An 18,940-nucleotide genomic window follows, 5' to 3' on the forward strand; every position below is an offset into this window, starting at 1 on the left:
AACAAGGATAGTGCAGAAAATGATGTGCATATCCATTGTGATATTGCCAGAGGTCAGACTAGCAAACAAAAGGACTGACATTCTAAAGCAAGTTGTCCCTTCTACTCAAGACTTGGGTAGATGAACGTATCTTTTGAGGGGATACTGTTCCAGTGAGCAGAATCCTTATGATTCCATATGTATAATTGGATGCCATTTTTACTACACTACACTTGGCATATAACTGCTTGTATTACAGTTGTCTTCTGCTTCCAATGAGCTAATTGGTATTTTCAATAAATGCCATTGGTGTGAGAAGCATATCCTACTTTAGAACTAATATCTGTTAATAAAACAATGGCAACATTACTGTATAATAGCATGTATTTTCAGTTAGAAAATACTTTTCTTATGCATCTTTGCTCTAATAATTGTGATATAGAAAACAGAAGCCATAGAAAACAGTCAACAAGAAGTAAAGACTTGCTGTAATTATTTCTGGAATTATTATTATGTAAAGGTGAATGTTGTTATGATCTCAGGCATAATTTTCAAGATAATCAAGGTATGCTAATAGAAAAGGTGAAAGATCCGCTCAAAGAACTCATTTGAAATAATTGCTCTTTCACTACACAATATGATGTCAGAGTGCGTACAGTGTACTACTTGAGACAATCCAGGAGCAAATATATCACACACAAGTTTGTAAATAATAAATAGTGGTTTATCTCTACAAAGCATATACATACACATTGTAGGCAAAGGTCAAACAATCAATCAGCAGTTTACAGCACGAAGCACACACAGAGACAGGGATAAGCCACAACAGGGCCTCTTTTATAATACAGACTCTTAAAGTGGTAACAGTGAAATAACCCTGCTGACTCATTACTACCATTGCATCATCATTACAGAATCACAAATGGCAACATTTAGTATCTGATGCATAGTCCATTTCATCCCAAAAGATATTTTTCATGAAGCAACTAAGATAAAATGTTATTTGCTATAAATTCCAAAGCAATATCTCAAGAGGGTCCCTTTTTATAAAGAAAACATACAGACTCTAGAGCAGGGATAGTCAACTTTTTTATACCTACCGCCCACTTTTGTATCTCTGTTAGTAGTAAAATTTTCTAATCGCCCACTGGTTCCACAGTAATGGTGATTTATAAAGTAGGGAAATTACTTTATAAAATTTATAAAGCAGAGTTACAGCAAACCCCTACCGCTCACCATGAAAGCTGGAACGCCCACTTGTCGGCAGTAGGGACCTGGTTGACTACCACTGCTCTAGAGCAATGCCTCTTATAGACTAGGGGTGACATGATAGTAGTGTTCCAATATCACAGGGACTGCCATAAAGAAGAGGGAGTCAAATTTATTCTTCAAAGTACTGGAAGACAGGACAAGAAGCAATGGATGGAAGCTAATCAAGGAGAGACTCAGCCTAGAACTAAGAAGAAATTTCCTGATAATTAATCAGTGGAACAAATTGCCTCCAGAAGTTGAGGATGCTTCAACACTAGACATTTTAAAGAAGAGATTGGACAACCATTTGTCTGAAATGATATGGGATTTCCTGCCTGAGCAGGAAATTGAACTAGAAGACCTCTAAGGTCCTTTCCAACTCTGTTATTCTATGTTTTCTAAACAGAAGGACTAATAAGCACCTTTTATTCTTATGGGCTCTTTCCCCTCACTTTCTTGAAATTAGGACAGATACTTTGCTAAAATAATTAGCTGGCAGACATTCTTATTGCAATGTTTAAATGGAAGATACTTAGATTACAACACATGCTAATCAGACTACAATATAATCTGAGCTAACTAAGCAACCGACCCAATCACCATTTTCATTTTTTTTCTTTTCTCTTTTTCCTTCTATTTTATTTACTTTTTGATTCATATACCATTAGGTTAGACTATGTACCCAAAGGGAGGAACCCTGGAAACATTTATACATTAAGAGCAAAGTAATCTGCACTAAATAAATAACTAAAATGTATAATAAAATCTTGGGCTAGAGTCAAGTAAGGGAGCTAATGAAATGTAATCTCAGTAGAACTAAATTTGCATCCATAATTAAGCATAGAAAAAAGAATAACAGAATATTAAGTAACCATTTTTATAGCCATAAGGTGGCGCTGGTGGTGTTTCATTACAAACAATAAAGTCCTTAAGACACAGAAATGAAAATGAAATCCCAATGAAATTGGCATCTATCAGTTTGTAGAAGGACTGTGCATGAAGCAGGGGTTTCACCTTCTTAATCTGAAACCTTGTTTGATTTGCATTATCGTTCAACATATTACTAAACAGTACATCCTGTATGCAGATAATGTACTGCCCAGAGTTTTGCACTTGTACATTACAAAGAAATTGTGCCATTCAATGGAATAAGATTCAATTTGCCTCCAGAAATTGTGAATGCTCCAACACTGGGAGTTTTTAAGAAGATGTTGGATAACCAGTTGTCTGAAATGGCATAGGGTTTCCTGCCTAAGCAGGGGGTTGGCCTAGAAGACCACCAAAGTCCCTTCCAACTCTGTTATTCTATTCTATTTTATTCTATTCTATTCTATTCTATTCTCTATTCATAATGTTACCTTTCTGTTCAAATATGCTAAGGTAGCATGTTTATTTTTTTTTTAAGTAACAGGAACCTTGAAAGTTAAATACAGATTGAATGAATTTGAAAATATGCCAACAAGATTTAGGTAGGTTGCATTCTTCCTTTACAAAAATTGCATGGATTTTAAAAATAAGAGTTATCTACTTGTAGGTTTTCAGCCAGTTCATAAAAGATGTTTCAAATATTAAACAGCATGTCCATTCAGGCACTTAAAACAGATTTTGCAAAGGACAGAAATGATTTATAAATGAGGAGACAATAGTAGTTAGGAGAAAAGAAAGTTGCAATGGGCAGACTAATGAGGTAAAAATGATGGTGCCAGGATGTCTCATTTTCTTCATTTTTGGTGAAGGGGTATTTATAAAGTTTTAAGCCTATTCTAGGACTTATACAAGAATTTTCAGGAGTCTCTCATGTTGGAAAATTCAACGTTTTAAAGACACTCTTGGAAGTCCTTTCAGAAATCACAGAATTTTTTATTATTATTTTATTTTATGGTTTGAATGATAGTTGTTTTTATTGTTTTGTGCATTGCCCAGGATTCTTGTTATAATATGAGCAGCTGCAGAAGACATAAAAATAATAAAATAAAATAAAATAGAGGCAGAACAAACATGTTGTCCTCCCCTTGCAGTAAATTAATGTACTGTTACTTCTACACATAATGTCAATCATAAAAGATGCTGGGTTTGGCATGAGTTCCATTTTAATTGCTTAAACAAATTACACTCATCTATACAAATATACACCATTTGAGTCTCCCCCCCCATTGCATTTTGGGTAAATGCAATAAAAACACACAATATCTAAAATAGCTTTGGCATTTATTATTTTTATGTCCCCACTCCCCCCCCCACTTTCTTGGCTTTGTACTTTGTAGCCAAAAATAAATCATCATTGGGATGTTTTTCTGGTAACAGCTGACGTTGCAGCAGATGTGCGTCTTTCCACATTCATACAACATAGCTGCTAAGAGCTTCCACTTCAGCATATTGGTTTTACACTTAGGCACGCCAACTCTCAACCTATTCAGGGTATTCCAAGTAGTGTAAAGGAAATTGGATCCTTCAGCCAGATCCTCTTTAAATGCTATTCCTTGTTTGATGGTCTCCTTCCTCCATCTTTCACTGTATTTACTTACGTAAGAAAACGTATTTATTTTGCCCAAGTAAAACTACCAAATATTATAGAAATTCCACCAATTTTTCCATGCAATTGAAATTATGTTCTATGGTCATGTATAACCAAAATAAAAAAAATATCCATACTAATTTTTTTAAAAAGTCACATTCTGTGTTGTAGCATAACATAAACAAAAATCTTTTTTGATTTAGCAGTCATAAATTGGACCAAGTTGTGATTGATTACGATCGTTCATTAAACCTAGCTGCATATTAAAACACAAAGGAAGGTAGTATCACAAGGCACTTATGGGTATGTTCTGCATATCCTCTTGCAGATGCCTATGTCCCCCATAAGCACCCCACATAAGAAAATTTAAAGAACATTTGTAGCTCTGGATTGAACTGTAGGGTCAAGATGGTCTTTGAGCTTGGTTGTTTGCTTGCAGACATTTCATTGTCGAACTAGGTAATTGGTTCCCCCACGTAAGTACTCCAAGTGTTAGTGGTGCTTGACTTTCTAGTTTAACCAAAATTGGTTGAATTAATAACTACATATAAACATTAAATTTGGATGGTGAATCTATGGCACGTGTGCCAGAGGTGGCACACAGAGCCCTCTCTGCATGCGCACACCAGCCACCTGGTCTTTGGGTTTCTGGCATGCCCATGTGTGCCAGAGCACTGGAAACCCAAAGACTACCTGGCCAGTGTGCATGTGCACCGGCCACCTGGTCTTTGGGTTTCTGGCATGCCCATGTGTGCCAGAGCACTGGAAACCCAAAGACTACCTGGCCAGTGTGCATGTGTGCACCGGCCACCTGGTCTTTGGGTTTCTGGCATGCCCATGTGTGCCAGAGCACTGGAAACCCAAAGACTACCTGGCCAGTGTGCATGTGTGCACCGGCCACCTGGTCTTTGGGTTTCCGTCGCTCCGCTACTCCGCTAGTGCAAAGACCAGCTGGCTGGCGCACATGCATGCACTGGAAACACAGAAACCAGTGTGCGCAGTGTCCGGTGTGTGCATGTGTACCAGCCAGCTGGTTTTTGTTTCTGGCACTCCAGCGTGCACGCACATGTGCATGCGCGCATTCTGGTTTGGGCACTCAGTGCTGAACAGGTTCGCCATCACTGATCTAGGTGAATCACTTTTTCCAATCTAAGATTCAAAGATTTCCATGCGGAGTCAAACTATGCAGCCAGAATACATTTTACATCATCCATTCCAAGGGAAGATTCCAATAAAAATTAGGTATTTCTTTCCTATAATTGGCCCTCATTTTGTATTCAGAAATATGGTGAATTTCATAACTGGCCTCCTTCCATAGGTTAGATGATGCCTTTGGAATGGGATTGACCAGAGTTCTCCTCCTCTCCAGGAGCACTTACCCAGCTCCTGGAGAACAGCTGACTCATGGCAATGGAAACATTGTGAAGTGTTTAAAAGGGTTTTGACTGGCAACAATTAAAAATGCATCTTCAAGCATCATCATTCAAACAACTGATTGTGTAAGCCTTTTCATTCTCTTTTGTCTAACGAAGCAACTGCAAATCAATGCTGATCGCTGTGGTCCATGAGGTCCCAGGAGTGAATTAGGGTTTTTGGCTGAAAGTTCCCTGCTCTAAAGTGAATGCTATTGTGCAGTGTTGGAGAAAAAGTTTGCAATTAGAATAACTACTGGAACTGTACAATATGTATTAGCGCTGGTTTAAAAACATCTCCCTGATGCAACAGATTCCTCTGAAAGACAAAATCTAGCTTTCTAAATAAGAGGCAGTTTGGTGTAGGGATTAAGGCATCAAATTAGACACTGGGAGACTGGAGGACCTTGAGTGAGTATCTCTCTCTAAGCCGGAAGAAGTAGGCAATGATAAACTACTTCTGAAAAACCTTGTCAAGAAAACTGTAGGACTTTGCTTGTCCAGTAGTCACAAATCAAGACACGTAGCCCTTCCAAACCTATTATCTTTTCCCCCCAGAATATCAGTCTTATTTTCCGAGCCCTGAAAAGATGTTCAAGCATTTTGCTCCTGGTATGTAATCGGTATCCAATGCAGAATGTTTCACAGCCAAGGTAAATACAGGTGAAACTCGAAAAATTAGAATATGGTGCAAAAGTTCATTTATTTCAGTAATGCAACTTAAAAGGTGAAACTAATATATGAGATAAGACTCATTACATGCAAAGCAAGATAGTTTAAGCCATGATTTGTCATAATTGTGATGATAATGGCGTACAGCTCATGAAAACCCCAAATCCACCATCTCAGAAAATTAGAATATTACATGCAATCAATAAAACAAGGATTGTACATAGAACAAAGTTCTGAAAAGTATAAGCATGCATATGTACTCAGTACTTGGTTTGGACCCCTTTTGCAGCAATTACTGCCTCAATGCGGTGTGGCATGGAAGCTATCAGCCTGTGGCATTGCTGAGGTGTTATGGAAGACTAGGATGCTTCAATAGCGGCCTTCAGCTCTTCTGCATTGTTCGGTCTCATGTCTCTCATCTTTTTCTTGGCAATGCCCCATAGATTCTCTATGGGGTTCAGGTCAGACGAGTTTGCTGGCCAATCAAGTACAGTAATCCCAGAGTCATTGAACCAGGTTTTAGTGCTTTTGGCAGTGTGGGCAGCTGGAAAATGAAGCACAGTGGTCCAAAGTCCTCTTTTCTGATGAGAGCAACTTTTGCATCTCATTTGGAAACCAAGGACCCAGAGTATGGAGGAAGAATGGAGAGGCCAATCAAGCACGGTAATCCCACGGTCATTGAACCAGTTTTTGGTGCTTTTGGCAAAAGTTGCTCTCATCAGAAAAGAGGACTTTGGACCACTGTGCTTCATTAAGACCAGGGTCAACGCAGCCGTCTACCAGGAGATTTTGGAGCACTTCATGCTTCATGGAGCACACATGAGGGAGGACACACACTGGATCTTATTTTTGTCTCTGGCCAATGGAGGAGTGATCTGGGAGTAGGGGATTTAGCTATCACTCCCCTGTCATGGTCTGATCACTCACTGCTCCGGCTCGACTTTCCAGCCGCTACTCCCCACCGTGGGGAGGCGGAACCAGATTGCCCAAGATGGTTCCGCCCCAGGCGCCTGATGGAACCTGACAGGTTCCAGACGGAGCTCGGGCCATTTCCTGTAGCCCTGACCCACACCTGATCAGAGGACCTAGTGGCTGCATGGAATAGTGCGGCCGCGGGGGCCTTGGATCGGGTGGCGCCTTTGCGGCCTCTCTTGCGGCAGCGAACCACCCAGGCCCCTTGGTTCACTGAGGAGCTGAGGGTGATGAAGCGCCACAAGAGACGCCTAGAGAGCAGATGGAGATCATCACGCTCTGAATCTGACTGAACTCAGGTGAGAGCCCATTTACGGACTTACCTTGTGGCGTTAAGAGTGGCCAAGCGTCAGTATTGTGCCACTCTTATTGCGTCCGCAGATAACCGCCCTGCCGTCCTGTTTGGGGTGACCCGCTCCCTCCTCCAACAGAGGCCGCGGGAAGTTCCTCTGCAGGGCAGAGCAGAGGAATTTGGGGAGTATCTGCAGGACAAAATTGCTCAGATTCGAAGCGAGTTGGTCTCTACTAGTGGTCTGGAAGGGACGTCGGAGGCGGGTCGTGAGGTCCCATTCTGGGAGGAGTTTGACTCTGTTACTTCCGAAGATATGGACAGGTTGCGTAGGCGACTGCGAGCCACCACATGTTTATTGGACCCGTGTCCCTCCTGGCTTGTACTGGCATCCTGGGAGGTCACACGAGGCTGGCTCCAGGAGTTAGTCAACGCTTCCTTGAGTGAGGGGTTTCTGCCGGCCACCCTGAAAGAGGCGGTGGTGAGGCCCCACCTCAAGAAGCCTTCCCTGGACCCAGCTCTGTTAGCCAACTACCGTCCCATCTCCAACCTTTGCTTTCTGGCGAAGGTTGTAGAGAGTGTGGTGGCACAACAGTTTCCGCGCCACTTGGAGGAAAATGATTATCTGGACCCGCGCCAGTCCGGTTTCCGGCCCGGCCACAGCACGGAGACGGCATTGGTCGCGTTGGTGGATGATCTCTGGAGGGCCAGAGATGGGGGTTGCTCCTCCATCCTGGTCCTATTAGACCTCTCAGCGGCTTTCGATACCATCGACCATGGTATCCTATTGCATCGATTGGAGGGGTTGGGGGTGAGGGGCACCGTTTTGCGGTGGTTCTCCTCCTACCTCTCTGGCCGAGTGCAATTTGTATTGGCAGGGGGGCAGAGGTCGACCTCGAGGCCGCTCTCTTGTGGGGTGCCACAAGGGTCGGTCCTCTCGCCTCTCCTGTTCAATACATATATGAAGCCGCTGGCCAAGATCAATCGTGGGTTTGGGGTAGATTACCATCTGTACGCGGATGATACCCAGCTGTACATCTCCACCCCAAACCACCCCAACGATGCTATCGAAGTGATGTCCCGGTGTCTGGAAGCCGTACGGATCTGGATGGGAAGTAACAGACTCAAGCTCAACCCGTCCAAGACTGAGTGGCTGTGGCTACCGGCGCCCCAGTTCAACCAGCTTACTACATCACTGGCCATTGGGGGCGAACGTCTGGCCCCCGTGGATTGGGTACGCAATTTGGGCGTCCTTCTGGATACTCGGCTGTCCATGGATGACCATGTGACAGCCGTGGCCAGGGGGGCGTTCCACCAGGTTCTCCTGGTGCGCCAATTGCGTCCCCTATTGGACCGGAGCGCCCTTCGCACAGTCACTCATGCGCTTGTGACGTCCCGGCTAGACTACTGTAACGCTCTCTACATGGGGCTCCCCTTGAGATGCACCCGAAGGCTGCAGCTGGTTCAGAATGCGGCCGCGCGGGCAGTCTCGGGAGTCTTTGGCTACTCCCACGTAACACCTCTCCTGCGCGGGCTACACTGGCTGCCTGTGGCTTTTCGGGTGCGTTTCAAGGTGTTGACCATCATCTTTAAGGCGCTCCATGGCACAGGACCTAGTTATTTGCGGGATCGTATCCTGTCCCATACATCCCTTCGGCCGATTCGCTCACACAGAGAGGGACTCCTCCGGGTGCCGTCCACTAGGCTGTGCCAGCGGGCGGCACCTAGGGGAAGGGCCTTCTCTGTGATGGGCCCAACCCTCTGGAATGACCTTCCCCCTGACATTAGAATGACTACGGATCTCCGCTCCTTCCGTCAGAAACTTAAAACCCACCTATTCCAGCTAGCCGGCTTGTCCTAATTCCACCTTTCCCACCTCAGTTTTATTTCTAAATTTTTAGGATTGGTTTTAGGGTCTGTTTTTAATTTTTATAAATTCGTACAGGGGTTGTTTAATTTGATTTTTAGCTATGTATATGATTGTTTGTATGTTTTTAAATTTATTCCTGTACACCGCCCCTAGTCCCTCCGGGGAGAGGGGGCGGTCTAGAAATTTAATAAATTATTATTATTAATTATTAATTATTATTCCCTCCACAAACAAGCTTTATGGGGATGCTGACTTCATTTTCCAGCTGCCCACACTGCCAAAAGCACCAAAAACTGGTTCAATGACTGTGGGATTACTGTGCTTGATTGGCCAGCAAACTCGTCTGACCTGGGCCCAATTATGACAAATCAAGGCTTGAACTATCTTGCTTTGCATGTAATGAATCTTATCTCATATATTAGTTTCACCTTTTAAGTTGCATTACTGAAATGAAGTTTTTCACAATATTCTAATTTTTCGAGTTTCACCTGTAGACTTCTTCCATTGTGGATGTATGACAGATGATATGCTGTTTGGTGACTCAGCTGCAGCAGCTGTCACAGAACTGCCAGCCAGCTCACTTGTAGTTGCCATTTAAAAAAATGTTTACACGGCACAGTTATTTTTATACAATGTTTTCCTCCACTGTGAACTTTTAGAATGATCAGAGTTCACTATGGTAGAGCAGCTCAGGCAGCAAACTTATTTAAGATGGCCTACAAAAAATCTTCTAGATTAAAGGAAAACTTGTTTGATGATTAAACTATGATTTATTACATAAATTTTAACCAAAACTGTGCCAAATGTTTGAAATTTAAACATACTTCAAAAGGTACATAAGGAAGACATAACACAAACATGAAAAAAGCATTATTTATTTTTCAAGTACAACTCAAAGTTGTATTGGTAAAAAAGCACAAGGAATCTTGTGTCATCCACAAGTATTGGCTATGCACATTTCAGTTCAACTTAAAAATGCATTCAGGTTTACAAATGTACAAACAGACACATAAAATGTATAGTTTGAACAGAATGCTCTTAGATTCAGCCATTTTTTCTCCTAATGTTTTTACATTCATAGAGTCTTTTGACAAAGCTTTGTTTTTTTAAAAAAATACTTTGCATTTTTAGCACGAGCTGCTCCTTAAAATTAGGTTTGGGGCATAATACTGGAAAAAATTAAATCTAGCTTGGTAGATGAAAATCACTGTATTTTTTTAAAACTTAGCAAATGTTTAAAAATCTAAATAGTAGGTGGTAAAAAGCCAGAACAACAGTCCTAGTGCAGTAGATGACTGCACATAAAGATTCGCCAATCAGATCAGCAATTTCACACTACCATAATTGCGAGACAGACTTTAAGAGGAGCAAGTGATGAATGTATGATTAGACTTTAATGGTTTTTGTTGGGAGGAACAAAGAGAAAGAATAGGAACAAATGGCTTGTGAATTATGTTTCAGGCATGTTATAGAATTTACCATGATCGCATCTGAATAATTACAGTCACTTTATTTTTTCTTAATTTCAATTTTCAGATGGGTAATGCACATTAGGCCAAGGATCCGAGCTTCTTCTCCCAATTGCAGGACTCCAAATTAGCCAAGGATTATATGGTTGTCCCAACTCTTCCGAATTGTTTACGGTGGGTGCAGAAACAGGGGAGGGTGGGGTGGTTTCACTCCCAAGGTCGATCCCTGGCAAATGGTGAGCTGGAGTGTTGAAAGGAAGGGAATTGTTCAAATTGCTTGACCAAATGGAACTGCTGAATGGAGTGGTAGTCGTAGACCACAGGCCACTTGGGTTGCCAAGGATAGACTGCATTATTTAAAAAAAAACACCACAATATTATTTATCATACACATCATCATAACTACCAGGTTAAAATGTCTTATTTTTACAGATTTTGATTAAAGATGTCAATATATTGAATGTTAATATGCAGGACTTAATCTGCTTATTCAATAATTTGAACCACAGAATTGACTTGGAGAAGAAATGTAAAGGCTATTAGAAAAACACAAATTAAGTCTGAGGTTGGAAAGGAAAATGGTGCCAGGCATTCAAAATCCAGTTATTATTGTCTATCAGTAAAGTGGAGTTCCGCATTTCTTACGGAGTCTGTTTCCTGACCTGGCCTGTCTCAAAGGACAGACATCATTACTGAATGTCTGACAGCTTAATTCATGTTTTGCTCATAGCTTTTGCATTTCTTCTCTAGTTCCCATAAGAAATATTATAGTATACAATAGAAATGAAGGTGTTTTTTTTTAAAAAAAACTACTATCAAACCTAGGTATACCTAGATACTTTTTAGTTCAAATATGCTATTGGTTATGCAACTGTCCATAGAAGACATAGAACTGACATCACAGATCAGATTCATACCCTGGAGTACTTCTGTATCACTAGACTGATAATCAAGGTATTTCCCACTGATATAGGTCAATGTGGGTTGGCAGTAGCCAACAATCATTAATCCTGCTCAATAAACCTTATTACATAGCACTTCAGACTAGGTCAAGTTTCACACCAAGCCCCTGTTGCTCATAATGACCCTTGCCTCTCTGGAAGTGTATCAAGAATTTCCCATGCTATTTAATTTCAAAACTGTCATCTGACTCTGAATAAACATGACGTGTAAAGCCCACTAGAATTACTTATATCTACATCTACATTCAATAATCTACATATAAGCAGATTCAAGCTCGCAAATATTTAGGTGAATTCCTGAGCAAACTCCACTGAATCTGTATTTTATTCAGTTTTTCCCTTTTTCAGTGGAGTGGAAAATAAATCTCTGTAACCTAAGAAAACCTAGACTACATGTTTTACTAAAATGAAACATGAATATCAGCAAGCAGTGTTTGTTTTGGGTGAACAATCGTGAAGTTTTATTGTTGTCTTTTTATTTTTTACCCCTTTTATAATCCATCCAAGTCTTCAAATTAGGCAGGATATAAAAAATGCAAGATAAATGCAAACATAAATGAAATAATCCATATTTACTTTGCCCAGTATTTTATGTAAAGAACAGCAGAAACCTGAGGTTTCTCTTGAAAAACAATGCCACTATCCAAGTATTGTGAAGCAGAGTTGCAAGGTAAGAAAGTTAGCTCTAAATGGATGCATAGTATTATAAGTAGGTCTTATTTGTTGATATACTGAATGAAGTTTTGAAGAATCTAATTTTGAGCATTCAATTTGCACTTTATCGGACATGAAAGACATGGCTTGTAATTGAAAGATTAACAGCAGATGTGTGCATATTGCACCCATCTAGGTGGATTAATCTTAGACCCAGATTTCCATTGTCCAGTTACGTTATTCCTTTATTATCTAAGAACATATTGGGTATTAATGTACAGTCAAAATTTAGTATTATTGAAAATAGAACAATTAAGTCCACATCCCAGAATTGTCAAATAAATTTGTCCCCAGCAGTCCAGGTTATTGAAGAAATCATTTTAAGACACTTAAAGACAGTAGTGTGAGAAACATATACTTACCGAAGTTGTGTGAGTTGGGGATCCCGAACTTGTGGGCCAGGAAGGTGCAAAATCTGCAGCTGAAGAATCCCAGATGGATGAGGGAACATTGCTAAACTCACTCCAGTTTCGCTGAGCATCCTGACCATAAACAGACTGTGACACTCCAAGTTTGCTGAAAACTTCTAAGAGATGGCAAGAAAAGTAAGACAGATGTAACTTCTATTTTAAATACAAGGCCTTGATTTTGAATAAATTAACAAAACATTGGCATCCTGAAATAGAAGCATGAAGATTAAATCTCATCAGATATTAGCTATATAAGTGTACCGCAGATACTGTTTGAGAAGACTTTGCTATAATTTATTTGCTGCCATAGAGCAATTCAATATAAACATTCAGAATTTTGCTTTTTATATTGTTTTATAAGTCAGTCTTTTGTTGCCACTTATACTTTACTTATTACTGTTTTTAAAAAATTGTCTTAATTACTTTAATTTTGCTAAATACCTTAGCAGAGAGGGAGATTATCCTGGATTTAAAATGATTCCCTCCCAAAGCAAAAAACAAATGAGAAACTATTTATAAACTTAAGACAAAAATATTATGAATGCTTATCTTTTCACCTTACCAATCTATGCCAAGTCTAAATAAAGATAATCCTAGAATTTCTCTATAAAATGTGTACATGTCTCACATTTGTGTACGTATACACCTCAGAAGCCATGCTAATAATAAGGGAAGGGCCAGGATAATAAAAGGTACTATTAAGAGATAGATTGGTTATAAAATGTATGCAAGTAGTCCTTGCTTAGTGACTGCCTCATTTAGCGACTGTTCACAGTTATGAAAGGGCTGAAAAAGTAACTTTGTGATCAATACTTGCATTATGACCTTTACAGGTCTGTAAAATAAAGGAAAGCTGAAGTGAGACAATGAGGACACTCCTGGCTTCACTTAGCAACTGTTTTTTTAGCAATTGAGTTGCCACTCCTAATTTTGGTCATAAAAGGACTACCTATGTATCATTATTAAATAAACTTATTTCCTAACTAACGTTTGTCTCATACATAGGAACACACAAAGGCAAACACCTGCATATTCTGTTCTCTCCTTCCACCAGAAATAGCCACCCCCCCCATACAAGTGGAAAATCTTAATACTTCCATTAGAATATAAATGCAAAACTTGAAAACATCAATATTTAATATTTGTAATATTAGTCAGAATCATTAACTACTGTCTGAAGCAGTGCATAAGTATATTAGTAAGTTTTGGATGTTTTTATTCCACCTTTATTATTTTTACAAATAATTCAAGGCAGAAAACGTACCTAATACACCTTCCTGCTCCTATTTTTCTCACAACTCCTCCTCTGTTAGGTGAGTTGGGCTGAGAGAGTGACTCAGCTGGCTTTCATGCAGGACTAGAACTCACTGTCTCCTGGTTTCTAGCTTACTGACTTATTTTCTGAGTTATGTTCTACTCGCCCCACTTACCTCCAGTTAAATTAAAAGAGTTTCCAAATGCTGAGAAAGAGTTCAAAGGAGTAAAATCTGGGCTGCTAGGATTGCTAAGAGGACTCCACAAACCAGAACTAAGAGAAAAGAAGGGCATTTATGTTAGGAACAATCATTTCTGTAAGATAAACTCAAAATACAATTAAACATTATATGGACTATCAATTTCAGCATATCAAAATCATATTTAGTGAAAATACTAGTAGAAAAAATCCTGCTCTGAGTTATTGATATATGCCATGAGAACTGCACTTAGAAAAATAATTTACAAAATCATTACATAGCTGAATTAAGTCACTTTTGGTTTATCCATAAATATAAGAAAGGCATTATCATTCAATATTATGTTGGATTTTTGAACTACTGCACCGTTCTAATAAAAACCTGTAGACATGCAATACTATGCTAATTGTCTTGTCCTTCAAATTCAGAAAATTTAAATAAGACAAGTTTTAAACATAGAAAAACAGAGATGTAGACTTCTAAATCATATCCTAATAGGTTTAGAGTTTTTTTCTGTTTCAAAAAGATTACCTGTCAGAGCCATCGCTGTCCACAGCTGTGTGTGAAATGCCCATACAGCCAGAAGGCTCAGCTTTAATTGGTGAAGACTTTGCTAGGCCACTGCCACCTGGAAGTTTTAATTAGCAAATAAGATTATATTGGAATTGCAGGGCTACCACAAAAATTGCTTTCCCAAGTTTCTGTGTTACCTGGGCTTTTATCATAACCAGCAGCTACAGCAGCAAAAGTAGGATTTCCATTCCTGCCAGGAAGAGAAGCTGCCTTTGTCACCTTATGCTTGGCACCACTAAGCAGTTTGCTTTTCGAGTCTCTACAAAAGGTAAAAAGACATATTATTCCTTACAATGTACTAATATTGGATTTGTGGTGACAATTTATATCCCGAGCAGAGAGCAGAACAACGTGAACTGTTAATATGATTTATAAAAGCAAACTATTACAAGTACAGGAAGTCCTTGTTTATTGACAGGAATTGGGACTGGGAACTCTGTTGCTGAGTGACATGGGTGTAAGGCGCAATATCATACACAAAAGCAGTTTTAGCACTCCTACTATATGGTATTCTCATCCAAATCCACTCCTTTCATATTTGTTTTTAATTAACTGTTACTAACTCTTGTCAAATTATTTAGAAATCTGATTTGATTGCTATCAATGTAAATATATCTCAATGTTCTATAGAAACATTTATCTTACGAGAATCTCTGAATAAATTGCTTCATACATTTGGAAGAGAAGACAAGTTTTCAGAACTTTCAGCCACAAAGAAAAGGCATGTATTAAAATGTATTTGATACAGTAAGGGTACTAAACTCTTGTGTTTAGTTTTTATCTGAACATACTTGCAGTTGTTCACAATGCTGCTATAACTATTCCGTGTGGCATAGGCCAATGACGCAGGTGGTGGAGATGGAGAAGCAGATGTTGGTGAGGTCTGTCTTTGCTTCAGAAAAGCATCCGCACTAATTGTTTGCAGAGACAACTTATAAAGGTTGTCAGAAGCTGGAATGAGAACACAATTGTTAAAGTCCCTCATATTCATTTTCCTAAAAAACATTTAGTAGAGCACCAAACTGAATGTCCTTTAAGTCAGATACTATATGCTACTTAAGGTTGCATGCTATTCAAAACAAACTAGGGAGGGCGTTGAAGCCCAGTACATCTAATTTGCAAAAACAGTTTCAAACTCTCACCCACCTCCTCTCTATTTTTATAATAGTTTTTCCTAGGACAGTTCAGGGTGGTGGTGGTAGTTAAAAATAACTCTTTCAATGTAACTTAGTTCCAATGTATCTTACTGAAGGACTGTGTGAACATCCTTTTACGTTCATTTTAAAGAAAAATATCTGAATATTGAGATATCAAGTGCTAAGTCATTGTGCTGTGGTATTTTAAAAGTTTGGACATTTTAGCAATTTTCCCTATTCAGTAAAAAACCTGAATTGGGTGTTGGTCTTGAACTGTACAAAAGAAATTCCAATTATTTCTTCCACTAAAAAAAAGAATGAAAGTCGGATATATCTGAGTTTCAGAAATTCTGTCAAGCTCTCACTGCAGAAGAATTTACTAAAGAGGAAGGTTTGAAAAATAGTATTTCTTGTGTAAGTATAACTTTTGTGTTGGAGAACCCTGTGACTCCTTGGATGATGGTTTCAGAGAAAAGCAGTGGGAGTAGGAACAAATGGCCACAACATTGCAAATAAAATTAGACTAAGTATTGTGGAAATTTCAATTCCGCTGAAGTAACGAGTTCCAGATTTTTATACAGTCTTTAAATTAGTGGATTTTAGGCACCTTGATTCAAAAAACTATAACAGTATAATGCAGAGTTTAACTTGAGGATACAAACAGATAAGCACAATGAGAATTTTAGCAGTATGTAGATAACCTTCAGAATAGATAGGTTTCACATCACTTTCGCTTTATTGTTTTGTTGAAAAAAAAATATTTGAAAAAAAAAATTAGGCCGTGTCATCATAAAGTTGAACTGACACATGGTAAAGATGTATGAAATGGAAAACACCCCCCCCCCCAACCTGAAACAAAATGTAGTGTTTTGGAAACTTTTGCTGAATTTTTATAGATTGTCTCGCAGAAATAAAACCTGAAACATTTGGCTGTTCTGTGCTTTGAATGAAACAAAATCAAGAGGGATACTTTAGTGATTTTACAAGGGAGGTTAAGGCTGAGGAGATACCTCCTTCTCTTCTAGATGGCCTGTGTGCTCACCCAGCCAACCTCCGAACTTCCCAGCACCTTCCCTCTCTTCAACTATCACCACTGATTGCCCCCCTGAAGGATATTAAAAGAAACCCTAAGAATTGTTTTTGGTCTAATTTTTAATCTATCCAAACCATTGAGAAGAACCCTATTTTCATTTATACCAGAAACAAAAAAAGCCCTTTTTTATGCAGGCAAAATGTAATATGGCACATATGTTTCAATTTGGATATAGGTCAGTTAAAACAAGCCGTTCTGGTACAAAATATCTATGACTTGGCGGATACTTACAGTTGCCTTCTTTGTGAATTGGTACTGAATCCCACTCTGGTGGTGGTGAATCTTTTTCTCCTTCTGAACTGCTGGTATTGCCTAATTCTTGACCAGAGCCACTAGAGAAAAACTTTGCTAATGATGATGGCCTGCTATCCATCATTTTCAGACTTGTACCTACAGAGAAATAATAATTTTAAAAAAGCTATAATTAGTAAGATAGAAACTTCTTTAGCTTCACATGTAAGATAATAAAGAATAAAAGAGAACTGAAGTCCGTTTCTAATTATTTTAAAAGTCTTTATTTTACCAGTCATACCTTTCATTTTCTGGAAGTTTCTTGATTTGAGTCCATTTGAACATGTATGCGGAGCCGATAGCTTTGATGAAAAGTTTTTGTGCTGTTTACTTTCAAGTGATGAACACGATGCCTCAAAGGAACTAAAGCAAAATTACAAGCACAAAAAAAAGTATTTGTAGTAGACTGACTGGTGAAAAAAATCTTACATTCCTAAAATGCAGAACAGATTATCAGCTTCTCTAATCTTCATCAATACGATATTCTTACCATGTTTCTCCAAAAACACGACCCACCCCAATAATAAGCCCAACCCTAATTTTTTGGTCCTAATATTATCCCTACCCTGAAAATAAGACATGGGGGATGGGCGTGGCCAGCATGAGTGTCGGCGCGGGGGAGCAACTGTATGGCTGCATCCCGCTGGTCCCTTGAGGTAGTGCAAATACTGCTTTTGCCCTTCTCTTTCTGGGCGCAGTGCTTCTGCTTGTTGGGCCACTTCCCCAAAGATGGTAACAACGTGGGCAGCTGCTTTGCTTTTTCCTTCTTTTTGGGAAGCTCGCGGGAGGCTTTTTGGCAAAGAGAGGAAAGGGGGAGGGGGTGGGAAAGGAATTTTCCTGCCTGTTATCCATTATTCAAGCTCAGCACAGACTGAGGGAAGGATGGCAGGCAGGAAAATCCCCCCTTCCCCTCTAAATTTCCTCCTTGTTGCCAAAAAGTCTCCATTCTGAAACTTCAGCTTTCAGAATGGAGGCATTTTGGTGAATGGGAGGAAAACAGGGGGGGGGGATTTTGCTGCCTGTCACCCATTCCTCAAGCTCAATACAGATTGATGGCAGGCAGGAAAATCCTCCTCCCCATTTTCCTCCCGTTCGCCAAAAAGCCTCCATTCTGAACGCTGAAGATTCGGAATGGAGACCATGATGCATCCAGCTCACCAAGTCTGGCCTGCTGCACCTCAAAAAAAGTAAAACCGCCTTGAAAATAAGCCCAAGTGCTTATTTTCAAGTCTAAAAGAAAATAAGACTTGGTGTTATTTTCTGAGAAACACGGTAGATTTAATTGTTGTAACAGCAGAAAAATGTCTGATTACATTTTATTTGCAGAAAGACTTCCGTTGGGCAAAATACTCCATTAATTATAATTCTCCTTTTCTCGGTTTATATTAAAAACATGTTTCACATTTTCCAGAGCCTTCTTAGCATAGAAGACATCACATCAACAGTCACTGATTCATTTCTGTAAATCATGTAACAATTGAGACCAAAGGCCACATCATTTTCCATATGCTTAGTAGAGAATATAAACTATTTGGATTATACTATGATTGTATGTAGTTACCTTGGCTTTAAATCTGTTGGAGCATCTTTCTTGTTCATTGATAATTTTTTGCTTTTCTGCTTTACATGTATTTCATGTTCTTGTTTCTCTGGTATTAACTGTTTTCCCTTTTGTTTTTCTGGCTCCTGAAAGTAAAAATGGCATGATTGAAACCTTTAAACATATTCAAGTTGTGAATAATGTTCTAGAAAGCAGTATTTTCAATATCTCAGACTGATAGAAAGAAAGTTCAAAAGTAATGTTAGAAAGTATTATTTCACAAAAAGGGTAGTGGAAGATTGGAACCAACTTCCAGTGGAAGTAGTGGGTCAATCATT

General features: G+C 39.4%; 1 protein-coding gene across 1 annotated transcript in view; it reads right to left on the reverse strand.

The window, feature by feature from the left end:
* Positions 1–9,819: 9,819 nt before the first annotated feature.
* TMEM131 (transmembrane protein 131) overlaps positions 9,820–18,940 on the reverse strand; it is a 93,446-nt gene continuing 84,325 nt past the window's right edge. Inside the window, exons 33-41 of the mRNA XM_081946768.1 lie at positions 18,624–18,748; positions 17,304–17,425; positions 17,003–17,161; positions 15,334–15,493; positions 14,680–14,801; positions 14,501–14,597; positions 13,946–14,043; positions 12,468–12,631; positions 9,820–10,776 (exon numbers count right to left, since the gene is read on the reverse strand). Of these exons, the coding sequence (XP_081802894.1) occupies positions 10,486–10,776; positions 12,468–12,631; positions 13,946–14,043; positions 14,501–14,597; positions 14,680–14,801; positions 15,334–15,493; positions 17,003–17,161; positions 17,304–17,425; positions 18,624–18,748 (1,338 nt within the window). The 3' untranslated portion in view covers positions 9,820–10,485. The remainder of the gene's footprint in view (positions 10,777–12,467; positions 12,632–13,945; positions 14,044–14,500; positions 14,598–14,679; positions 14,802–15,333; positions 15,494–17,002; positions 17,162–17,303; positions 17,426–18,623; positions 18,749–18,940) is intronic.

This window comes from Natrix helvetica (assembly GCF_964273705.1).
Source record: "Natrix helvetica genome assembly, chromosome: 3".
Taxonomy (NCBI): Eukaryota; Metazoa; Chordata; class Lepidosauria; order Squamata; family Natricidae; genus Natrix; species Natrix helvetica.